The sequence below is a fragment of the Danio rerio genome, chromosome 18 (assembly GCF_052040795.2).
Source record: "Danio rerio strain M-AB ecotype USA chromosome 18, GRCz13ab, whole genome shotgun sequence".
Taxonomy (NCBI): Eukaryota; Metazoa; Chordata; class Actinopteri; order Cypriniformes; family Danionidae; genus Danio; species Danio rerio.
Window position 1 is genome coordinate 16,805,147 of NC_141038.1, and position 25,726 is coordinate 16,830,872.

At 34.0% G+C, this 25,726-nt stretch overlaps 2 protein-coding genes and 2 long non-coding RNA genes across 7 annotated transcripts in view; 3 read left to right on the forward strand and 1 right to left on the reverse strand.

Annotated features, from left to right (window-relative positions):
* The window catches only part of polr3b (polymerase (RNA) III (DNA directed) polypeptide B), a 38,418-nt gene extending 27,603 nt beyond the window's left edge, over nt 1-10,815 (reverse strand). For both annotated transcript variants that reach the window (XR_015514817.1, XM_087293041.1), the window contains exons 1-10: nt 10,654-10,815; nt 10,508-10,540; nt 8,899-8,955; nt 7,971-8,035; nt 7,584-7,659; nt 5,749-5,849; nt 5,562-5,653; nt 5,323-5,440; nt 4,359-4,467; nt 1,495-1,617 (exon numbers count right to left, since the gene is read on the reverse strand). Coding sequence is in view for 1 of the 2 variants with exons in the window: in XM_087293041.1 (XP_087149167.1) it covers nt 1,495-1,617; nt 4,359-4,467; nt 5,323-5,440; nt 5,562-5,653; nt 5,749-5,849; nt 7,584-7,659; nt 7,971-8,035; nt 8,899-8,955; nt 10,508-10,540; nt 10,654-10,719 (840 nt within the window). In the remaining variant the exon portion in view is untranslated. The remainder of the gene's footprint in view (nt 1-1,494; nt 1,618-4,358; nt 4,468-5,322; nt 5,441-5,561; nt 5,654-5,748; nt 5,850-7,583; nt 7,660-7,970; nt 8,036-8,898; nt 8,956-10,507; nt 10,541-10,653) is intronic.
* Nucleotides 10,816-12,211: 1,396 nt separating this feature from the next.
* Nucleotides 12,212-14,469, forward strand: LOC147832786 (uncharacterized). The gene is made up of 2 exons (XR_015514819.1): nt 12,212-12,739; nt 13,467-14,469. It is a non-coding gene; the product is annotated as an uncharacterized LOC147832786 (long non-coding RNA).
* A 4,670-nt stretch (nt 14,470-19,139) lies between these two features.
* On the forward strand, nt 19,140-22,085 carry LOC141378735 (uncharacterized). 2 transcript variants are annotated; one of them, XM_087293043.1, is made up of 13 exons: nt 19,140-19,324; nt 19,404-19,499; nt 19,592-19,763; nt 19,841-19,993; nt 20,220-20,341; nt 20,434-20,596; nt 20,694-20,753; nt 20,864-20,959; nt 21,052-21,178; nt 21,271-21,455; nt 21,535-21,630; nt 21,723-21,894; nt 21,993-22,085. In XM_087293043.1, exons 5-9 carry the CDS (start codon nt 20,226-20,228, stop codon nt 21,133-21,135), a joined length of 519 nt encoding a protein of 172 aa, XP_087149169.1. In that variant the 5' UTR covers nt 19,140-19,324; nt 19,404-19,499; nt 19,592-19,763; nt 19,841-19,993; nt 20,220-20,225; the 3' UTR covers nt 21,136-21,178; nt 21,271-21,455; nt 21,535-21,630; nt 21,723-21,894; nt 21,993-22,085. The 2 variants fall into 2 exon arrangements, 1 of the variants encoding a protein (XP_087149169.1); XR_015514818.1 differs by lacking the exons at nt 20,864-20,959; nt 21,052-21,178; nt 21,271-21,455; ... (1 more) ...; nt 21,723-21,894; nt 21,993-22,085 and having other exon boundaries at nt 19,862-19,993; nt 20,673-20,825.
* Nucleotides 22,086-22,926: 841 nt separating this feature from the next.
* On the forward strand, nt 22,927-25,387 carry LOC108179963 (uncharacterized). Of its 2 annotated transcripts, XR_015514820.1 has the most exons (11): nt 22,927-23,033; nt 23,131-23,262; nt 23,489-23,622; nt 23,715-23,839; nt 23,984-24,115; nt 24,238-24,313; nt 24,414-24,470; nt 24,582-24,677; nt 24,770-24,950; nt 25,030-25,123; nt 25,216-25,387. It is a non-coding gene; the product is annotated as an uncharacterized LOC108179963 (long non-coding RNA). The 2 variants fall into 2 exon arrangements; XR_015514821.1 differs by lacking the exons at nt 22,927-23,033; nt 23,131-23,262; nt 23,489-23,622 and having other exon boundaries at nt 23,807-23,886.
* Nucleotides 25,388-25,726: the final 339 nt, after the last annotated feature.

Consider the following 25,726-nt stretch of genomic DNA (forward strand, 5'->3'; position numbering starts at 1 on the left):
AATATAGCTTTTTATTAGTGGCTTTAAATCTGAAGGTGGGATTTTGCACTCTTTTATCTTTCCTGTTAGGGCTGTTTTGGCAGCTTATCTAATTTTACACCAAAAAAAAAGTTAAAAACAACAATATTGTATATATAAATGAATAGCTAAACTTTACATTTTTTACAATAGGTTTATTATGCCTTTTATGCATTTATTAATATGATGCAACAACAAGTGCAAAATGTTTTAAAATGATTATTACAATTGTTACAAATAACTAACAACTTTATTTGGTAACACTTTAGAATAATAGTCAAATTGTTAATGTTGTGTAAAGTTGTGCTTGTTAACATTAGTTTATGTATCACAAGTTAATATGAACTAATGTTATTTAACTTAAACGTTAATAAAGATGATTAAATACCGGGATAAATGTATTACTAATAGTTTTTTCAAGTTAGTAAATACATTAACTAACAGGAACTAATGGAGCATTATTTTAAAGTGTTACCATTTATTTTTATGTGAACACTTCTTTAGAAATGATGTGATGGCATGGTTGAATTTTTATTATCAATTATCCATAACATCAACCACAGTATAAAAAAACTATTTCACAAATGAATAAATATTGTAAAACATTTGTTTTTAAAGAGTTTCCAATATAAAGGATTAGAACGCAATGGTTTAAAATCCAATAAATTGTACTTTTGTCATAGTTGTAAAATGTCCTAAGATCTATTAAAAAAAAAAAACACTCTAACATGCAAATTTGATGCTACTTTTATTAGTAGTAATGCTAAAAACAAAAAATACATTTTGTCAGGATTCTGCTTCTTTTCCCCTAGGCAGATTTTTGCTACTTTTAAAATGAATACAATATTGTAAATTTGTTCAATATCACTTCTTATCACTGTAACACATTCTACCTGGAATATTATATATATATATATATATATATATATATATATATATATATATATATATATATATATATATATATATATATATATATATATATATAATCCAATTTATACTAATATACGAAGCTCTTCCTCGTGTCTATAATCCCTTGGTGTTCAATCTAGCTGAAAACCCTTGACCGATTCTCAGTGCTAATAACACATCTTATCTAATTGAGGGCTGCTCTGGTCAATTGGTGCACACGTGTGGGCTCATTAGTGGACCTTTGATGAGGCCCGCACAATGTCACATCCACGCACACAGGCATTCACATCCGCTCAGACACTGGTTGCTAGGATGCAGATGTGGTCCTTGCTGACCCATTGATGTGTCTTTGTGATGAAAAATAAATCTCAGATCCAGCATTTGATAATACACCTCAAAAATAGGGAAAAAAAACTAAAAAGTTGGACAACCAGATTATTTCTGCTATATGGTGATGATCTAGCAAATGACTTTGACAATACTTCTAGTGTCATTCAAGCTGGCACAATTGTTTTATGTATTATGCATTTACAAGCAATGCAAAGCAGTTTTTGTCTGGAGTACCTGAGTTTGGGTAAATATTTGAGCCTTCTGACACTCCTCCAAACTGGGAGCAAAAGCAGCCATTACATGTTCTTCTGTGCCAATCATTTGAACGATCTCCTGATCACTCTCCACTCCCATAGCCTGACGAAAGACAAAGAAATGAGTACAGATGGTACTTAAAGCTCAATTATTCAATATTTTTAATGCTTAAACAGACACAATCACTAAAACTGAAAGTGATCAAACCAGATTAGGCATGGGACGATAACCAGTTTCAAGGTTTACTGTGATTTGGAAAAGGTTTCTGTCATAGAATTCCTATGGTATATGTAAGGTTGTTTTTCTGTGTTTTTTATGTCTTGGAAAGAAAACTGTGTTTTTGAAACTAATAAACATAGCAGATGTTATTTATGTATTTTAATCAAGTAGCTTGACATGTTTACTGTTCCAAAATAATATAAATGTTTCCTAAAATAAAATATATTGTGTTCAATTGGGGAAAAAGTTGTTGCTATACAAAGATTAAAAAAAAAAAAAATTTATAGTAGTAATCACAATATCGTGATATTTTTTTATCAAGGGTTATCATACCGCCAGAAACCTTTACCGGCCCAAATCCATCAATCACATTCCTCTCTGACCAATAGTGAGAGCTTGGGCTGTGTTAACTGTAGCAGCCAGAAGGGTTGTGCAACATTTATTGTTTACAATGATATAATAACTATTCTTTTAACCAAACATGTCCCAAACTTGTCAAAAAAAGTGTCTTTAGATTATGAAAGCATTCACTGTATGAAGAAGCCTATTAAAAAGCAGTCAATATGAAACCATAATATTTTTTTTTAATATCCATTTGTGGACGTTTTTTCCTTTTTATAAGATGTAGAAATAGATAGACAAGTAACCATTTAGATGTCAATAACATACTTTGATGCCAATGGTTACAGGTTTACAGCTTTCATCGAAATATCTTCTTTTGTGTTCAACTCACACAGGTTTGTAACAAGTGGGTAAAAAATGACAGTTTTCATTTCTGTGTGAACTACCCCTCTAACCACATAGCAACATCATTCAGTACTTAATGTATAAATTACACGGTAACACAGACACAGCAAATAAATGTAACCATAAAAAACACATGCATGTCCCAGATCCCAAAGATCCCAAGCTTCATAATCTATACAGACACACACTAACATAAATGAACAAGTGTTGGACTCTGCTTTAAGGCAAAGGTGAATGTGATGGCACAGGTCTCGATGACATTTATTTATGCTAATGTGGGACTGTGGGAACAGGACTGGGTGGATCAGAGTGCTTAAAGGTCTCCACCGTTTGGCTCGGCTGCTGTGTTGCAAGGAAATCCTGCTGGAATGTGCTGTGGATAGACAAGTGCAAAGCAAACAAGCTTGACTGCCGATTACCTCCACACCCCATCCCCAACCGACCAGACCCATATGTTTAGAGAGAGTCTGGGCTAAGGGAATTACGACTAACATCCATCACCAGTCCACTGATCTGAGCTCTAATTATACATCCGTTTCAACTGACACATGACATTTAAGATGGAGAACTGCCAGCTAAAATGCACTGAAAGGATGCAAACAATATAAATACTACATAATATTTGAGGAAAGTTTTTTTTTATTTGGATGGCAAATGTATGTAATGAATTCATGAGAAATGATTAATGGGCTTTATGCACAGGTAGAGCTTTAAAGCTAACGATAAACTTCAGGTGAAATCTTAATGTGACTTCAATTTCACAAGGTTGTTATTACAGCACTGATGTTGTTATGTAATTCAAGTTAAAATAAACTGTCATATCTTAAAGACATGGCGGGAGGAAATGGAATTTAATGCAGTACTTCTTGTCCAATCTGAGACCCACTTTATATTGTACAGTATATCTAACAGGCAGTGAAGATCGCTGATAATTAAAGAAATCAGATCTTAAACGTGACAATTTTGTAATAAAAAGACAGCTCATGGGAAGCCCTTGGGCTGCATGGCCAAAAATTAAAAGTCTTTGTGCATATAGCACAATATCATAATAGAAAGTTATAGTAACATTAAAAAGAAGGGTTCCCTCAAAAGATCATTTAGCATTTTATTTGATTTTCTTTTGTTAAACACAAAAACTGATATTTTGAAGAATGTTGAAAACCTGCAGCCATTGATCTCTATGTTTTTATTTTATTATCTACTATGTATTTCAATAACACTCAGTTTCAAAAAACAGAAAAAAAACTCAAAGGTTTGAAAACTCTTGATGGCAAGTAAAAGATGAGCAAATTAAAATTTTTGAGTGAACAAAATGGGGTGAGTATGATGTTTTTAAAAGGTTTTTAATGCTTTCAAAGACTAAATTCAATAAAAATTCAGTAAACACAGTAACAATTAATTATGAATTAAATATGTAAATGTATTATAAATAATAAATGTATTCATGTGACTGCAAAGCTGAAAATCATACTAATATGTTAAATTAGTGCTTCATGTAAACATGTTATCAAGGCTAGAAACAAAAACACAATATTTTTGTGGAAACTGTGATACTGTTTTTCATTGTTCTTTGCTACTGTAACATACGTACATTACATACGTACATATGTACGGTTTAAAAATCTGATTTTACTTACAACAGATATACTTTGTATTATTATAACCTCCTAAAAATACATTTAAATTGCTGTACTTGGTGTTCAGAACCGTTTTTTTGTCAAACAGCGCCATCTATTGGTTGTTAGCAGCATGTCTCCTGAGAGCTAAATACTGGACTGTATAAAGACAAATGCATATTATATCTTGCTAATTCAATTTAGCCGACAAAGACACAAAACAATCCTGCTTTAAACCAACATCTTCAGACAAATGCCCACCTTAAAGATGATAGCGATGGGTGCGTCTTCAGAGAGAGTGTTGTGCTTCAGGTAAAAGCGGCCCTGTTTCACAATCATGTTGGTTCTGCTCTTTTTCTCATGAGTAGAACTACAAACCAGACAAAATAAGAGAGATGAGTACAAAACAAAATCAAAGATTAAATTGATTTCACATAAATGAAAACCCTAACCAAAATGATGACATTATTTACTTACAAGAGCTTACCGTAAAGTGTTAACTACTGTACTTTATAATCCTATTTGCATTTCAAACTTTAGCTAACTCTGAAAATGTACATACAATAAAGAAATATGCAACAATGTAAAGATGTTTTTGTTATTACATCTCTCAAAGGAACAGTTCACCAAAAAAAGATCATTTATTTACCTTCAGGATGTTCCCACCTATATAAATGTCTTTGTTCTGCAACTCAAAGAAAGATCTTTGGAAGATATTTGAAAGAATGTCAAGTAATCAATAGATCTCTCAACCAATTTACCCCCATAGTTAGAAAAATAATTACTATGGCAGTGTGTGGATGATAAATCCTGTTTGACCTTCTTTCAAACATCCTACTTTGTGTTTAGCACAAAAAGTGTCTACATTATTAACATTTTTATTTTTTGAGTGAACTATCCCTTTAAAATTCCCCTTTTTAGCTTCTCAAAATTGTAAACATACCATATACCACGATAAAATCTTCAGAAATTATTACAAAAATATCAGAGCCATCGTAAGCTTAATGGGTAGAATGCTAATTTGTTACAAACCTACATTAACATTCTTCATAACAATTCAGTAAACCAGCAATTGGTTTTGGAGACAACAGTTCGATTATCTTTTCATTTCACATTCAGCTACACAATACATAAAAGTTAGCATCCAAACATAGCATAACAGCACCAATTTAAATCAACTTGATTATTGCGAACGCTAAATACGCAGACGAGCAAATCCCAGCACCTGGTGACTGACGCTCCTACGGTCCCTTTGCGATCTTGATCCACAATGATGCGGTTCTTGGACAACTGTTCCTGAATGAGAATGACCTTTTCTTGCCCTTTCACAATGAAATAACCACCTGCACACAGACAAACACAGTATCATACGTATACCCCATATGGCCTTCAGAGGGGATTATCTGCATTATACTATGGCATATAAACAGTGAAATATCATTAAGGTCTTCATAAATAATCTACCTGGATCCAGGGGACATTCGTTGAGCTTGGAGAACTCCATTGGGGTCTTTCCTGTCAAGACACAGTTGGAGCTTCGCAGCATTATTGGCATCCTATTAAACAAGGAGACAAAGAGCATTTGAAGTTGCAAGGGAAAAGTAGATGCATATTAAGAGGTGTACGCAAAGATTTAGGCCAGATGTAGTACCTTCCAATGGGGAGAGCGTTGCGGATGATTCTCTGACTGCCTCGGGTGTACTCTATATCCACAGTGATGGGGGCTGAATAGGTCATATCTCTCAGACGACACTAGTGATCCATAAGCAGAATCATATTAAACAAATGTTACAGTATAATCCTATTTTTTTTGCTTCATTAAAGTTTTTCTCAAGGCAAGAAACTACAGGTGTTGTGTTACAAGGGCTGCATGCTATTGAAAAAAATCTGACATTGCGATTATTTTGTTTTGCTGCGATATATATTGCAGTATGAACATATTTTCACCAGATGATTTGAATAGCTCTATTAGGAAAGATTTCATAAATTAGATCAACTATGGCAGGGTAATTAGATCAACTATGGCATAGTTGCCACATTTTTGTGGAAATTTCAGACAGCACTTTAGAGAGTTTTGCATACAACTCTTAATATGTTAAAATTATACTGAAGCTTCTGTTTATATTTTCCAAAATAACTGAACACAGAGTTAGGAGATCAGAAAAATATAAATCTGTAAAAAGTTTTAATATTTTAAATGAAGGAAATAAACATGTTTTATAGATGTGACCATAAAATAATATATTACAGTATTACAGTGTACAATATACTTTGTAGAAATTGTGTGAATTAAACTGCACAGCCCAAAAGAAACTATGCTAATCAAAAAATAAGAGTTGTTTACTATAGAACAAAAATCATTTATTTTATTTTACAAGCTTGAATTGAGGAAAAAGCTTGGCTATGGATGTGACATCTCACCGTTATGGATGTGGCCAATGTAAAATTCCCACTTGTGTGACTTTGGTAATTCAAAAATAATTGTTTGAAAACATTTTCAAAGACATTTTTGAGCATTTTTAAACTGTAAAATACTTGCCTACACATAAAAATGTAGAAGCGATTTCACTATTTTGGTAAAAACTTTTTTTCATGGCAAGGTTGACATCTACATGGAATTGCTCATATGAAGATGTTCTGTTAATTATGATGTAATGTATTTGTGCTTGAACTATTGTTTTTAAGAGTGGATTATACTGTTCAAAATAAATGAATCAAATTAAAATCAAATCACTAACATCTGAAAAATGGATGAAGTCAGAATCAAATTGCTTTCAGTTGGAGCCAAATGTTTTTAACAGAGGGAATTTTTGAGAGAAAAATAAATATTTACACAATTTTGCGGTCAAATAAAACACATATAATTGACCTTATTCTAAAATGCGGAAGTGCGCCTGTTTTCGCGATTGCCTTAGAACTTCCGATTCAGTCGCCTATGTGAGAAATGACTAGGAATAATAAACGGCAGAAAATGGCTACTTGCTCAACAAACAAATGTTTGCATGACTACACAGACCAAGTAGCCTAATATAATAAGAAAATATCAAATTGCAACATCAAGCAGCGTAACGAGCAGTTGTTAACGTCAAAAAATAAATGGAAGTGAATGTGACCGGAAGTCGCGAGACAAAAAGATTCAAATGGCAGCGCCCGCTCGTCAGCTTAGAATAAGTTGAATAAGCCAAGTTATTTATGAACAAATCCCTCTGTAAAAACCTTCAGAATATAGTTATTAATTAAAGTGGCTCAGTGCAGGAGGAAAATACTAATTTTGAGAAACGGCATTTTTAAATATTAATTGTATTTAAAATGTATTTTGTTTATGTAAAATTGATAAAGTGTGACAAAATACCATTTAAGTGTATTCTGGATGTTTTCTTTTCCATCACACTGAAAACATACCTTATGAAAAAGTTTAAAATTGACAGATAAAGCGTTTCACCTTTAATATTAGTAAATTTTGGCACAGATCAACAAAGATGTTACCTCATGTGGAGACACTGGTCTGGTTACATTAAAGCTTTCTTCTACATCAGGCATCCCAACGTAGATATTGAGATATCTAGGGATGGATGAAAAGTAAATTCTCACATACAAAAATAATGTTGTGAATAAATAAGGAAACTAATTTGATGTAAAATAAATATTAATCTAAAATGTAAAGACAAAATTTAAAACAATAAAAAATATATATTGAAACAATACAGCAATAAATAAACGTAAAAAAATTTAAAACATAAAATAATAAATTCAAATTAATAATTAAAACACTATAATAGCTTATACATAATACTAAAATGAAATGGTAGCTAAAAGACCTGTGTAAAAAAAAGTATAAATATTTTAAAAAGTATATATTAACAATATCCTTACTTTAGATACCACATTGGGTCGGCATCACTTGTAATCTTCTCATTCGCCTTCATGATCTTCTTTATCTGAGAGAATAATAGCCATTATGTCACCTTAGAAATATAAGGCTTTATCTGACATTTTTGTCAAAATTGAGTTATTGACATATTCTTATTAAATGACAACTTATTTACATCATGGGATGTTTTTTAAATAAGTTGTTTACATTAAGACTTTTTATTTGAAAAACAAATGTTACAGTTACACACATACTGTTTGCATTGGAATGCAAAAACTTTAATTGAATTCAATTCAATTCAACTGTTTATTGTCATGTGCACAGTAAGGAAACACGTTTCCCTGTACAATGAGATTCTTACTTTGCCGTCCACAGTGAAGTCATACACACAACATACATGACATACACATAAATACACAGTAGTGACTGAAGTATGATTATAAAATGTAAGTATATAAATATCTATGAAAGTAAACAATATATAAAACTGATTTGAGTAATGAAACAGATGTAAACAATGTACAGTGTTTTTTAATTGTGCTTATGCAAAACGTGCCTAGTGCAATTGGCTTATGTGCAAAAAAAAAAAAAAAATATATATATATATATCATAATAATAATAATAATATTAATATATATATATATATATATATATATATATATATATATATATATATATATATATATATATAAAATAATAAATAAAATAAAATAAATAAATAAATAAAATAAAAAATTTAAGCTCATTATCTCAAAATCATTTAGAACGCAGATAGAACCTTATAATTCCAAGGTGACGATTAGCGTTGCTATTGAAACATTTGGGTCAATATGAAACTCTTTGGTTTGAACAAAAATCAGTGACTTGAAAAAAATGATGAAATGCGACTACAATAAATGTACTGTGATTTCCAAAAAATGCCTACAAACCTCCACATTGATGAAGTAGTTAAAAGAATCAATGTGCTGCTTTACTAAGCCTTTAACCTAAAAAAAAACACAAACAAGTCATTAGATGCTGAACATCTACTATTACTGAATATAAATCCTGCTGGTTGATATTGAGGTAAAATTGCTTTTATATTCACACGTTCAGACATTCTCGTTGATAAAACAGTTTCAGAAAAAGTAATATTTGCAAATTCTAAATAGGGAAATGATATTAGCAGCCAAAGGCTATCAAAGCACTGCGTTGTTTACAGTCAATAAAATAGAGCTAATGTTATTTTGAAGTCATACTTAAATGCTATTTCAGACTCAATATTCAAACTAGCGTAGTAAACATTATGGGGAACAATAATTGAATGAATGTGTGAATATAAAACCAACTTTAAATCTCGCTGGTTAATACGCACATACAATATAAATGTGAATGTATACAGACTTTTTTTTACTATATTGACAGTGAAAAAGAACACTGGTCATTCTTTTTTTTATCATATTGCCTCTGATATTTACAATGCAGAAACCCTGAGTATTTTTAAATCATCTCTTAAGGCACTTTTTAAGGGTGGTTTTTATTTGACTTTTATATATTTTTTAGATATATTATTATTATTTTATGCGTTTTAATTAGTTTTATTATTACAAGTTTGCATTTATTCTTGTGTCTTTTACTGCTGCACATTTTATGTCTGTAAAGTGCCTTAAGGTGCTACTTTTAAATGCGCTACATAAAAATAAAGTTAATTATTGTTATTATCATTATAAAGTATTTTTTTAAATGTCAAACATACCTTTTTTTATCATTATTATTTTTGGTCATATGTTTGCTTACATGCAATACTGAGGTAAAGTTGGTTTTTAATTCACAAATTTAGACTTTCTCCTTAATAATATAATTTTAGACAAGTATTATTTGCTAAATCTAAATATTAAAATCATATTAGCAGCTGATGACTAAAAATACAACACTGTTAACAGTCAATTAAATTGTGCTATTGTTAGTGTAGCCATATTTACATGCAATTTCAGACAGAATGTTATCAATGAACTAATGTGCGAATAAAAAAACCAACTTTACCTCAACACATGTAAATATTGCGGTTGGGTGATAAATTAAGTCCAACTATGCACTGAATTATTGTAGAAAAAATTGCTTGAATAATATTTATTCAAGAAGAAAATATTGTTTAACGTTGGCTATATTATATAAAAATGCCACTTCTAAACCAGACTCCCTGTTGGTTATACATTTACAAATTCAGACTTTCTCCTTAATAATTGTCTCAGAAAAGCATTATTTGCAAAATCTTAATAGTGAAATAATATTAGCAGCCAATGACTATAAAAGTACAGCATTATTAACAGTCAAATTAATAGTGCTAATGTTTTTTTGAAGTTATACTTGCATGCTATTTCAGACTCTATATTTAAACTAGTTCGATATATAAACTAGCGTGATGAACTATATAGGGACCGTTAAATGAACGAATGTGTCATTATAAAACCAACATTACCTCAAGAAAATAACTTATGTGGCTGTCAGTCCATAATTTATGTATAATTAATGATGACAAAGCTGCTAAATTTACTCTACCTTCAAAAAGGCTGGAAGCAGCTTCCACTTTTCCTGCAATAGAAAATGGGACATGACTGTTACCTTGAAATGCTAAAAATAAATCACAATGATTAAAAACACTTTTGTTGTTTTCTGGTATTAGCACTCATGTGATCTTCGCATACCTCCACAGTGTCAACAGGAGCAGCGAGCTGCTGGGGACTCATTTCCCCGAACTCCTCTTGCAGCATTTTTGTGACTTGTTGAAATGTCAATAAACTGCAAACGCGGATAATCTTATAAAAATTAGGAGACCATCATACACGCCGCCGCCAGGTGAAAAACACTCAGAACGGAAGTTTGCGCTACACGTGAAAGCATGCGGTGTAACGTGAAAAGCAGACCGGGAGAAACGTTTCACGAGAATTGTATTGGTTCCACATATTTCATATTTTTAATGATACCTCATATCATAGACATTTATGGGACATTCTACCAAACGTACACGCTTGTCCTTTACGCGTGTCGTCCTTAAACAACTGTACAAAAACAAGCATAAAGTCATGCTGCTCAATGATAGAATTTGTATGATTGTTTGTATTATATATTTGTAGTTTTTATTTGTAGAGTTTATTAATAATTTCATGTTTTTAATCAATACAGCATACATACACTTACATATTTTTAAAACACATAAAACACTTACTCCACCTGGACCTAAAAAATAATAAAATATAATTAATTAATGACTAATTAATTAATCAAAAATAAATAAATTAATAAATAAATAAATATAGGGATGCACGGTGGCGCAGTGGGTAGCATGTTTGCAACACAAAAAGAAGGTCGCTGGTTTGAGTTGGGTCAGTTGGCATTTCTGTACATGCCGTACAGGTCAATTGGGTAGGCTAAATTGTCTGTTGTGTATGCATGTGAATGAGTGTGTATGGATGTTTCCCAGTGATGGGTTGCAGCTGAAAGGGCATCCGCTATGTAAAACATTTGCTGGATACGTTGGCAGTTCAGATTAATAAAGGGACTAAGCTGAAAAGAAAATATATAATCTTTGTATTTTCACACCTATCCACACACTACCAATGTCACTGCCAATTGAATAAATGACACGTTGTTCCTTTTAACCAATGATTAGTATTATTCATGATGCTCAGATCATAGTTATGATTATACATTGCACACACACATACTATACTGAAAAAAAAATTCCAAGATGATTTCTTGGATTTACTGAAAATATTTAAGTTAAGTAGTTATCAAAATCAAACTTAAAAATTAAGTTGAACATTACTAAATTGTGTTTGTTTAATTTCAACCCATATTATTAGTTTGCAACACTTTTGGAGAAATCTTTCTTTTTAGTAAGTTTCATATTCTATAATTAATATATCTTTTCAGATATAATCTAATATTGTATTATACATTATTGTATAGAATTTGTACTATACTAATAGTGTGATTCGTTAATTTTTTATTAGAATTTTTGTTAAATGTTATAAAACTGTGAAAAAAAAGAAAGAAAAAGAAAGGACTCCAGCACAATTTTTAGATAAAGGAGATGCATTTATTGATAATACATCTCTCTTTATACCATAAAATGTATATTACAAGTTTGAGCTTTGTTACTTCTAGGTAAATTGACTTTTCTTCACACCATAAATTATAATCAGTTAATAAATATAAGCGTTATTTTATTTTATATCCAGGAAAACAGCGTTTGTTTACAACGCACTTGACTGGATTAAAATGGCGGCCGCGGTGACGTATCGGAGCAACGGACCGAAGTGGACCACGAGTCTAGCTATCTATTATGTAATGATTTGTCCTATATTTTGAGACACAAAGTTGTGACTACATTGCTCTCTGGTGGCTTAAACTGAACTATATTTTATTACATAGATATTACATACAGATTAGTTTACTATAATATGCCTGAAAAATAGCGTATGGAAAACTACAAACGTTAATCAAACTGAGAATCAAAGTTGCTATTATTTATATACTCAAAAGATAGCGTTACAGTACGGGGACCCAAATCCGTAACAGAATAATTATGATTATTGTTGTTAATATTATATTTTACAGTGCCTCACGAAAATCGCTCACTGCATCTTTTGAATATGGCGGCGTGGTGGCGTTGCTGTGGTTACTATAGTCAGTGGCGTTCTAAAAAAAGAATGCGTTCGAAAAACGGTCGATGACGTTGAGAGACTAGAGTGACCTTCATTTAATATCTGACCATGGCTGACATTGGCGGTATGTAAAGATCTTTCTAAAAGTATCATTTTATGTTATTTTATTTAGTTGTTTCGACGTGCCTTTGGTGAAGGACACTTAAGACTTTCTCTGTCATATCGTTTCAGATTATTATATTAGTTTTTCCACGTATTTTTTCGGTTAGACTCACTGTAGTACTGAATGTTGGTTGGAATTGGAGATTGCTATTGTCGACTTGTCAATTTTAGGATATATATGTTGTCTAGTTTGTGTATTCTGTTAATTTTTTAAGTAGATTTATAATCACAGAATGCCATTTGTTATGTTGTTAAGTTGGTAAACCGATACATACATTATTTTTTTTGCTTGTTTATATGCTTCGTTTGTATATCGCTGTCTAACTTAACATTTGCACATTGGTATTTGTTATATCGTCAGATAAATTGATTTGTTATAATGTATTTAGTTATAATGTCAGCGTTAACACATATTCCATATTACTGTTGTATTATTTATTTGTAGTTTATGAAGTCAGCCTGTTCAACATTTGCAGATTTTCATAGTTTTTTTATTGACAGTTTTACTAATAATTGTAACACATTTATCTATTCTAAGTTTATAGATCGTCATCTTGTGGAGTATTTACTTATAGCTGCAAAATATTATGTGTCAGTTGAAACAGGCTGGAGACAATGGTAGATGAAACTTTCAAATAATGGTATTAAGATTAATTAATGACTTGACATCTTTCTATTGTATTTTACAGATTGGAGTGGACCACATGAAGAAAAAGGGAATCACACACCTCAGAAAATCATGGATGGTGCATCGATGGACGTCCTTCCAAGACGAAAGGGGTGTCATTTGGTGTAGATAAGTGGTTCTCAAACTTTTTCATCTCAGAAAAAAATTTTGTCTCTCGTAGTAGCACCTTATGACTAGCATCACAAAATAGTAGCATAGTAGGTCTAATTAGTCTGCTAGTAAGAATGGGCTGGTATAAGATTCTGACGCTATGATAACCTTGGATAAAAATAGCATGGTTTCACTGTATTGCGATTACAGCTCTAAAATGTATTCCTTTTAAATGTACAACAACAGCACATTTTTTTCTCTTTGAACAAATTATATTTTATTTTGAGAAACATTTATAATATTTTGTAACAGTAAACATGTCAGGCTAAATAATTAAAACAAATCATTGACCTCTTCTGTCTTAATTAGTTTCAAAAACACAGATTTCTTTACAATTTAAAAGGGGGTCTTTGAATATCTTTGAAATTCTGTTGGAGATACTGCTGTCCTAAAAACTTAAAACAAAACAAAAAAAGGAAAATAAATAAATAAATCTTACATATACTTTAGGAAAGGGTAAAGCAGACTTTTTTGGCTGTTTTAAAACCTTGACTTTTCCAAATCGCGGTAAAGCTTGAAAACGGTTATCGTCCCATGCCTAACTAGTAGCTACAGCTCTGCACAGTTCAAAAACAAGGCAGATTTATTCATAATATTAACGTCAGCCACTTTAAACATTATAAATAGTTTGATCAATAACACTATACTGTGCTTACGTTGAAATAAAAATGCATTTAAAAGTTCATAATATCGGTATTGTTCGTAAAAAGTAAAAAAAAAATACACAAATAAAATGCTGTACTTAAAGGTAAAGTATTAGCAAACTGTAGCCTATATTCTTCAAAACCTGGACCTCATAAATTCCTGTCATCATAATTGTATCTTAAATAAACTATTTCTGATACATTTTGAAATATGTTGCATGTACATATGACATATTTCTGTGTGGAGTTTGCATGTTCTCACTGTTCGTGTGGGTTTCCTTTCAAAGGCCATAGTCATGCGGTATAGGTGAATTGGCTTAGCTAAATTGTCCGTAGTGTATGTGTGTATGTCCTGGTCCTCCAGGTTGGGGGTTGAGCGTTGGATTAATGACCCACCTCGTAAAAATTTGATGTTATGAAACACCAACATGGTGCAGCTAAATATCAATTTTTAGTTTAGGAGAGAAGCAAAGACGACCACACAAGTCTTTTCATTGTTTCACAAACATTGCTTAGTGACATGGACACCTCCAAATGATGTTGAAAGAGTCACATACTGTATTTATAAGGTATAATTCACCTAAAAATGTCACTTTTGTCTTTATATAATGCTGTATTCGTGGCCGGTAATACAGAGAAGTTACCAGAGAAGTTACTCTGTTACCACAGAGAAGGCTGGCGCGTGCCCTACTTAATGATAGACTCACGCGCGTCTACTTTAGTGAACACAACCTGCATAGGCTGTGAGTAACAGGTAATAAAGTTGTAAATAACATTCAGTTTGTGGCACAGAGTGATCGTTTGGGTGCTGCGTGTGAAAGTATGAACAGCACTTAGCCGTGAAAATGAAACTGAAAGCGTGCTTATCATTTAAATAATCATATCGCATTTTAGAGTTATGATTGCGACAAGCATTTGATAATGTTTTTTCTTTCATAGCGAACACACAGTTGCGCATGAAAATAAAGGATTACAGTCTCAGTATAACTACTCTAGCCTATATAATGTTGATTTTACCAATGAATAAAATGGTCTAATAAGTAGTCAATGAAAGATTGCAAGAATAGGCCTATATCTCAAACATAATTCAACATCAGAACTATTGTAAGTAGAACAGAATTATTTATACAAACCAGTAGACCTGCATATAGTATTTTTATTGTTTTTTTACCATATGTTTGAGGAAAAAAAAACAATAATAATTGCAGACTCATTTTAAGCTTTATTTTACATCTACAGAATCTTTATTTTACGCAAAAAAAAAAAAAATTCTCATTTTAGCCAGAATCGTGCAGCTCTGGAGGAGGAAACAGGATGATGAAATGTTACAATTCACGCCACAGTCTGGGTTAGTTGTAATACACCTTGTGGTGAGATGTAAATTATGATTTCCACCGGGGTGAGATGTGACATTATAAAACAAGAATTATGACCAAAAAATGGATTTGAAAGCATTTTATTCAACATTGAGCTTTCAGTATAATTTGTGTGTGTCTGTGTTACAAAACTAAATAAAATGTGCAAATGTGTATCAGTTTCAACCATTTTGAGCCCACAGAGGTCAAACACTGAACTTAAACTACTTTGACTTTTTTCTCTTTCTAGAGCAGTAGGAATACTGAAATGACATCATAAAAAGACAGTTTTAAAGCTGCTTGGGGTTAGTCGTAACATTTCACTGATGTTACTAGCAAAGGTTTTGTTGTTACAATTGAGCCAGTGTTATGTGGCCATGAACCTGTTCTCCTTTACTTATTAAATATATCCACACACAGACACACAAATTACTTGGGTTTAACTACAAATCAGGCATTGATATCTCAAAAATAATGACTTTCTTAGCTGAAATGTAGTTTTTCCTGTCTAATATCTGCTGTCTGTCACAGGACTCAGGATTTTCATGTGGCATGAGGACTAATATGAGCATGTGTGAAGTGAATCAGTTAATTTGTAATGATTTGTAAATTCTTCCTGGTTGTAGAGATTGGAAGTGTTACAACTATCCCAGGTCTCCCCCTTAAATCTAAACATGAACTTGTTTTTTAAATGTATAATTTACAATTACATATTTAAATTAGAGATTAGATCTGCTTACAGTGCATCATTTACAGTATGTGTCAGAAAAGCGAGTGATTATACAGTGCTTCCCACAGATTTAAAAATATACTTGCAGTGGTAGCCAAATTAAAACACACTAATTACCTGAATCACATAAATAGTTAATTATATACCACAAACAATACATAATGCAATTTTTTACAATAATTTTATTTATTATACACTGTTATACATTGTTTCTTTTCAGTGGGTTAAAGTAAAAAAAAGACATCCACAATTTCTCTTACTTTTACTCTTATGCTATTCAGGAGCCATGTGCACCCACTAATAGGTAAAATCTGCTTCTCTCTCTTTTAAGTTCAAAGCAAACTCGGATGCCAAAGCATTTTAGATATGTATTAAAAATAGCCTATGTAATATATTAACATCATCAAATTAATAGAATAATCAGCATATGAGAAATAAATGACAGAAAAAGGAATAAAAACAGACAATAACTCCAATTATTACAAGATTAAAAACCTGTAGATTATTTAAATAAAGCAAATGCGTTCACGATTAACCATTACTAAAGGTGTGCATTCATACAGATGTGACTACTTCAATGTGTACCTTTTGCCGTCATCCATACCACGGCGGCGGCGGTAATTGGTGCGCCAGTAGCTTTTGATCGTTGAGTGGCACTTTAACCACAGATATTCAACTTTGCCTTTTCACAAAACTAAATAGACAGTTCTGTATGTGTACTTTATGTGATGTAATGTGTTCAATTTAAATATAATTTGGTTTTAGTTTTTTAGTAATAAACATGCTTTTACACTATACTGTATGTTTTAGAAAAGATACATGGTGAGAAGTATAGCCATAGGCTGCAAAAAGAAATATAAGAATTAAGTTCTTTAGCCTTTAAGTTCTTTATCAGTAGGCTATTTATTATTTATTACAGGGTATGTTACAAATATTAGACCAACTGCCACTTCATGTAAAACACTCTCATGCACTCAGAACTAGTGGCAGTTTTGAATTAAATAAATGGGCAAATACGCACGCAAAGTGAGCCGCATATTATTTATCGTCTGTCCATTTTCTCGGTTCATTTCTCTTTCACTTGCATGCAGAGAGAAAAAAATCTGCTTATTTAAAAAAGTGCATTATGTCCACTAATGTATAATAATAATTAGCTAATATATCCATAATGCCGGGATGCTTGGTACTTTGACTGGATATCTAGGTCAAAAGCAAAGTTGTTAATTGTTGCACGGCATAGGCTAGTCTGTAGTGTGGAAAAATATAATTTACAACCTTGCATGCGTTTCCCAACACCATCGTTAGCCAACTAAGTTGTTTTGTTACAAACAAAGTTCATTGATTTGACGTTTTCCAAAAGTAAGTATATAATAGTTTAGTTTTTACATATAGTATTACATTAATTGCATAGACGTTAAATAGCAAATTTGAATGACAAAGGATTTTAGATATGTATATAAAATAGCCTATGTAATATATTAACATCAACAAATTTATAAGATAAAAAGCTAATGAGAAATAAATGACAGAAAAGTTGATAAAAGCAGACATTATCTCTAAAAGTTATCATAATTGCAAGATTAAAAAGAGTAGATTTTTTAATTAAGGCAAATGCTTTGATTATCTACTAATGGTGTATATATTTTGCAGCCAGTTTAGATGTCATTTCATCCTCTTCGAGTTGGCTGTATAGCCAGTTTTTCTAGGTCGTTTAGATTACATAATATATTATTTAGACTACGTTTTCTCTCGGTATCGTGGCTGTGCGTGCGCTGTCAACTGAATAACAATCAATTAATAACAATAACAAACAATCAACCACGAGGAGATAGCAACAGCTTGATTTGCAGTATTTTCTAACATGTTATTAGCTCAGAATAAAAACAACTCACAAAAATTCATTTAGTTTGTTTTTCTTTCCTTAAATAAAAGATTGGATCGGATTAGCCTATTATGCAGTGTGTAAATATTAGAAATAATAATTAGGCTGAGATACAGATTCCCTCTTCATTCAGAAGTAAAAAAAAATGAAAGCCCTCTTCGTAAGCTTCATAGCCAGAACATTAACTGTCACATGTAGCCTAGGCAACAAATAACAAACCTGAGTGTAATAATTAACATAAATGCCCTTTTCAGTTTTATACAATATGTGTGGGTTTAGACAATATGTGTTTAATAAGGCTATAAAGATTAGCCTATTAGATGAAATGCATGGTGAAATGTGAACTAAACGTCTCTTTTGCTAAAAAATTTATTTAATTAATCTAAATCCTTAATATTTTAAAAATCAAACCGTTTTGGCCTATGCAGAGAAAGAGGCGCGCGGCACTAGCATGCAGAGAAAGAAAAAAATCTGCTTATTTAAAAAAGTGCATTATGTGCACTATAATAATGATAATAATTATAATATTTAGCTAATATATCCATAATGGATATCTAGGTCAAAAGTAAAATTGTTACCTGTTGCTTATAGTGTGGAAAACTATTCATGAAATGCTTCTATTTATAATTCTATTACTAATTATTCACTTTTATTTATTAAATGCTTCTCAACGCCTGCATTTCGTTTGTACGACAAAAAAATCTGCTGCAAATAAGCAAAGTTATGCCAATACGCACGCACATTGGATTAACTATAGCAGCCAGCTGTTTTCAAACGTTTCCATTTATTTTTAGGTCCAAAGACAGAAATGGAATATTGTTTGTTTTTTTAATTATTATTTTGTGCTGTATTTGGCTACTGAGCAGCAATAAACAACACTTTAAAACATGAGCAGTTTTATTGTTATTTTCAGATTGGCATGGAGCATGTGGAGAAACAGGGAAACACACGGATGGGTGCATGGATGGATGTCCTTCCAAGAGGAGGCAGGTGGCGGTGGGCATAGACTGTTCGCTAGATGTCTTGTCTGTGGCAGTTATTTACATTGTAGGAAATGGAACCCCAACAGACAGAAAAGGGAGACTCACAAGCGGAATGGTGAATATTTATCTGTTAAACACTAGAGAACAAGAGTTGTCATTGGTATAAATGGTCATTTAGGCCTTGTCTTTGTCAGGTTTTTCTTTTTCAGTTAATGGAGAGAGAGCAGAAGAAGGAGATTCACAAGGGGAACGGTAGAGATATACTTGAAGACCTGGAGCTCAGGAAGCAGGTAGAACTGATTAAACAGACTGAACAATGGAGTTAGAGTCCAAACAAATGTATTAGGAATATTTAAATACTTGATATCTTTCTCTTTGGCAGATTGGTCAAAGGAAACAGGGAAACACACAAATTGGTGCATGGATGGATGTCCTTCCAAGAGGAAGGGGGTGGTGGTGGGCATAGATTGTTAGATGTCTTCTCTGTGGCTGTTATTTAAATTGTAGGTAATGGAACCACAACAGATAGAAGAGGGAGACTCACAAGCGGAATGGTGAATATTTATCTGAAGAACACTGGAGAACATTTGGTTTATTGTTGGAAATCAGCCAGCAAGTAGAACTCTGTTAGTCTTGTTTTTGTCTTTTGCAGATTAGACTGGGGCATGTGGAGATATGGGAATCACACCTCAGGAATGACTGGAAATTGATGGTCAGGAATTTGTTGTAAAATTCAGATCAACAGGTGCATGGATGAACGTCCTTCCAAGATTCAAGAGTGGTGGTGAGTATGGATGGTTAATGTGGCCATGTCTGTGTCAGGTTTTTCTTTTTCGGATAATGGAGAGGTAGCAGAATAAGGGGACTCACAAGGGGAAAGGTGGAGATATACTTAAAGACCTGGAGTTTAGGAAGCAGGTAGAACTGATTGAACAGACTAAACAATGGAGTTAGTTTCCAAAAAAGTGTGTTAAGAATAATTAAATACTTGATTTCTTCCTCTTTGGCAGATTGGCATGGATCGTGGAGAAACAGGGAAACACACGGATGGATGTCCTTCCAAGAGGAAGGGGATGGTGGTGGGCATAGATTACAGTGAGATATACTTGAAGACCTGGAGCTCAGGAAGCAGGTAGAACTGATTGAACAGACTGAACAATGGAGTAAGAGTCCAAAGAAATGTATTAGGAATATTTAAATACTTGATATCTTTCTCTTTGGCAGATTGGTCAAAGGAAACAGGAAAACACACAAATTGGTGCATGGATGGATGTCCTTCCAAGAGGAAGGGGGTGGTGCTGGGCATAGATTGTTAGATATCTTCCCTATGGCTAATATTTACATTGTAGGTAATGGAACCACAACAGACAGACTCACAAGCGGAATGGTGAATTTTAATTGAAGAAGACTGGAGAACACTTGGTTTATTGCTGGAGATCAGTCAGTCAATAGAGCTCTGTTAGTCTTGTTTTTGTCTTTTGCAGATTAGACTGTGGCATGTGGAGAAATGGAAATCACACCTCAGGAATGACTGGAAATTGATGGTCAGGAATTTGTTTTAAAAATCAGATCAACAGGTGCATGGATGAACGTCCTTCCAAGATACAAGAATGGTGGTTGGTCTAGATTGTTAAATAGGCCTTGTCTGTGTCAGGTTTTTCTTTTTCAGTTAATGGAGAAAGAGCAGAAGAAGGAGATTCACAAGGGGAACGGTAGAGATATACTTGAAGACCTGGAGCTCAGGAAGCAGGTAGAACTGATTGAACAGACTGAACAATGGAGTTAGAGACCAAAGAAATGTATTAGGAATATTTAAATGCTTGATATCTTTCTCTTTGGCAGATTGGCCAAAGGAAACAGGGAAACACACGAATGGGTGCATGGATGGATGTCCTTCCAAGAGGAGGGGGCTGGTGGTGGGCATAGATTACAGTGAGATATATTTGAAGACCTGGAGTTTTGGAAGCAGGTAGAACTGCTTGAACAGCCTGAACAATGAAGTTAGTTACCAAAAAAGTGTGTTAAGAATAATTAAATACTTGATATCTTTCTTTTTGGCAGATTAGCATGGAGCATGTGGAGAAACAGGGAAACACATGGATGGGTGCATGGATGGATGTCCTTCCAAGAGGAAGGGGGTGGTGGTGGGCATAGACCGTTCGCTAGATGTCTTGTCTGTGGCAGTTATTTACATTGTAGGTAATGGAACCACAACAGACAGAAGAGGGAGACTCACAAGCGGAATGGTGAATATTTATCTGTTAAACACTAGAGAACAAGAGTTTTGGTTGGTATAAATGGTCAATTAGGCCTTGTCTGTGTCAGGTTTTTCTTTTTCAGGTAATGGAGAGAGAGCAGAAGAAGGACATTTAGAAGGGGAACGGTAGAGATATACTTGAAGACCTGGAGCTCAGGAAGCAGGTAGAACTGATTGAACAGACTGAACAATGGAGTTAGAGTCCAAAGAAGTGTATTAGGAATATTTAAATACTTGATATTTTTCTCTTTGGCAGATTGGCCAAAGGAAACAGGAAAACACACAAATTGATGCATGGATGGATGTCCTTCCAAGAGGAAGGAGGTGGTGGTGGGCATAGATTGTTAGATGTCTTCTCTGTGGCTGTTATTTACATTGTAGGTAATGGAACCACAACAGATAGAAGAGGGAGACTCACAAGCGGAATGGTGAATATTTATTTGAAAAAGACTGGAGAACATTTGGTTTATTGCTGGAGATCAGTCAGCCAATCGAGCTCTGTTAGTCTTGTTTTTGTTTTTTGCAGATTAGACTGGGGCATGTGGAGAAATGGAAATCACACCTCAGGAATGACTGGAAATTGATGATCAGGAACTTGTTTTAAAAATCAGATCAACAGGTGCATGGATGAACGTCCTTCCAAGATACAATATTGGTGGTTGGTATAGATTGTTAAATAGGCCTTGTCTGTGTCAGGTTTTTCTTTTTCAGGTAATGGAGATAGAGCAGGCAGAAGAGGAGCCGGTAGGGTTTAGTTGGGGCTGTCTTTTTCTTTTGCAGGTTGAAGTGGAGCAGAAAGAGACTCACAAGGGGAAAGGTGGAGACATACTTGAAGACATGGAGCTCAGGAAGCAGGTACAACTGATCGAACAGGCTGAATAATGGAGTTAGTTTCCAAAAAAGTGAATTAAGAATAATTAAATACTGGATATCTTTCTCTTTGGCAGATTGGCATGGAGCATGTGGAGAAACAGGGAAACACACGGATGGGTGCATGGGTGGATGTCTCTCCAAGTGGAAGGGGGTTGCAGTGGGCATAGATTGTTCGCTAGATGTCTTGTCTGTAGTAGTTACATTGTAGGTAATGGAACCACAACAGACAGAAGAGGGAGACTCACAAGCGGAATGGTGAATATTTGTCTGTTAAACACTAGAGAACAAGAGTTGTCATTGGTATAAATGGTCATTTAGGCCTTGTCTTTGTCAGGTTTTTCTTTTTCAGTTAATGGAGAGAGAGCAGAAGAAGGAGATTCACAAGGGGAACGGTAGTGATATACTTGAAGACCTGGAGCTCAGGAAGCAGGTAGAACTGATTGAACAGAATGAACAATGGAGTTAGAGTCCAAACAAATGTATTAGGAATATTTAAATACTTGATATCTTTCTCTTTGGCAGATTGGTCAAAGGAAACAGGGAAACACACAAATTGGTGCATGGATGGATGTCCTTCCAAGAGGAAGGGGGTGGTGGTGGGCATAGATTGTTAGATGTCTTCTCTGTGGCTGTTATTTACATTGTAGGTAATGGAACCACAACAGATAGAAGAGGGAGACTCACAAGCGGAATGGTGAATATTTATCTGAAGAACACTGGAGAACATTTGGTTTATTGTTGGAGATCAGCCAGCAAGTAGAACTCTGTTAGTCTTGTTTTGTCTTTTGCAGATTAGACTGGGGCATGTGGAGAAATGGGAATCACACCTCAGGAATGACTGGAAATTGATGGTCAGGAATTTGTTGTAAAAATCAGATCAACAGGTGCATGGATGAACGTCCTTCCAAGATACAAGAGTGGTGGTGAGTATGGATGGTTAATGTGGCCATGTCTGTGTCAGGTTTTTCTTTTTCGGATAATGGAGAGGTAGCAGAATAAGGGGACTCACAAGGGGAAAGGTGGAGATATACTTAAAGACCTGGAGTTTAGGAAGCAGGTAGAACTGATTGAACAGACTAAACAATGGAGTTAGTTTCCAAAAAAGTGTGTTAAGAATAATTAAATACTTGATTTCTTCCTCTTTGGCAGATTGGCATGGATCGTGGAGAAACAGGGAAACACACGGATGGGTGCATGGATGGATGTCCTTCCAAGAGGAAGGGGATGGTGGTGGGCATAGATTACAGTGAAATATACTTGAAGACCTGGAGCTCAGGAAGCAGGTAGAACTGATTGAACAGACTGAACAATGGAGTAAGAGTCCAAAGAAATGTATTAGGAATATTTAAATACTTGATATCTTTCTCTTTGGCAGATTGGTCAAAGGAAACAAGGAAACACACAAATTGGTGCATGGATGGATGTCCTTCCAAGAGGAAGGGGGTGGTGGTGGGCATAGATTGTTAGATGTCTTCCCTATGGCTAATATTTACATTGTAGGTAATGGAACCACAACAGATAGAAGAGGGAGACTCACAAGCGGAATGGTGAATTTTAATTGAAGAAGACTGGAGAACACTTGGTTTATTGCTGGAGATCAATCAGTCAATAGAGCTCTGTTAGTCTTGTTTTTGTCTTTTGCAGATTAGACTGTGGCATGTGGAGAAAAGGAAATCACACCTCAGGAATGACTGGAAATTGATGGTCAGGAATTTGTTTTAAAAATCAGATCAACAGGTGCATGGGTGAACGTCCTTCCAGGATACAAGAATGGTGGTTGGTCTAGATTGTTAAATAGGCCTTGTCTGTGTCAGGTTTTTCTTTTTCTGGTAATGGAGATAGAACAGGCAGAAGAGGAGCCGTTAGGGTTTAGTTGGGGCTGTCTTTTTCTTTTGCAGGTTGAAGTGGAGCAGAAGGAGAACTCCCAAGAGGAAAGGTGGAGACATACTTGAAGATCTGGAGCTCAGGAAGCAGGTAGAAATGCTAGAACAGATTGAACAATGGATTTAGTTTCCCAAAAAAATGTTTTAACATTAATTAATGATTAATTACATCTTTCTATTGTATTTTGCAGAATGGAATGGACCACATGGAGAAAAAGGGAATCACACACCTCAGCAATGACTGGATGGTCAGCAATTTATTTTTAAAAATCAGACTAACGGGTGAATTGATGGATGTCTTACAAACATACAAGTGTGGTGGTGAGTATGGATGGTTAATGTGGCCATGTCTGTGTCAGGTTTTTCTTTTTCAGATAATGAAGAGGTAGCAGAATAAGGGGACTCACAAGGGAAAAGGTGGAAATACACTTAAAGACCTGGAGCTCAGGAAGCAGGTACAACTGATTGAACAGGCTGAATAATGGAGTTAGTTTCCAAAAAAGTGTATTAAGAATAATTAAATACTTGATATTTTTACCTTTGGCAGATTGGCATGGAGCATGTGGAGAAACAGGGAAACACACGGATGGGTGCATGGGTAGATGTCTCTCCAAGACGAAGAGGGTGGCGGTGGGCATAGATTGTTCGCTAGATGTATTGTCTGTAGTAGTTACATTGTAGGTAATGGAACCACAACAGACAGAAGAGGGAGACTCACAAGCGGAATGGTGAATATTTGTCTGTTAAACACTAGAGAACAAGAGTTGTGGTTGGTATAAATGGTCAATTAGGCCTTGTCTGTGTCAGGTTTTTCTTTTTCAGTTAATAGAGAGAGCAGAAGAAGGAGATTCACAAGGGGAACGGTAGAGATATACTTGAAAACCTGGAGCTCAGGAAGCAGGTAGAACTGATTGAACAGACTGAACAATAGAGTTAGAGTCCAAAGAAATGTATTAGGAATATTTAAATGCTTGATATCTTTCTCTTTGGCAGATTGGCCAAAGGAAAAAGGGAAACACACGAATAGGTGCATGGATGGATGTCCTTCCAAGAGGAAGGGGGTGGTGGTGGGCATAGATTGTTAGATGTCTTCTCTGTGGCTGTTATTTACATTGTAGGTAATGGAACCACAACAGATAGAAGAGGGAGACTCACAAGCGGAATGGTGAATATTTGTCTGTTAAACACTAGAGAACAAGAGTTGTCATTGGTATAAATGGTCATTTAGGCCTTGTCTTTGTCAGGTTTTTCTTTTTCAGTTAATGAAGAGAGAGCAGAAGAAGGAGATTCACAAGGGAAACGGTAGAGATATACTTAAAGACCTGAAGCTCAGGAAGCAGGTAGAACTGATTGAACAGACTGAACAATGGAGTTAGAGTCCAAACAAATGTATTAGGAATATTTAAATACTTGATATCTTTCTCTTTGGCAGATTGGCCAAAGAAAATAGGGAAACACACAAATTGGTGCATGGATGGATGTCCTTCCAAGAGGAAGGGGGTGG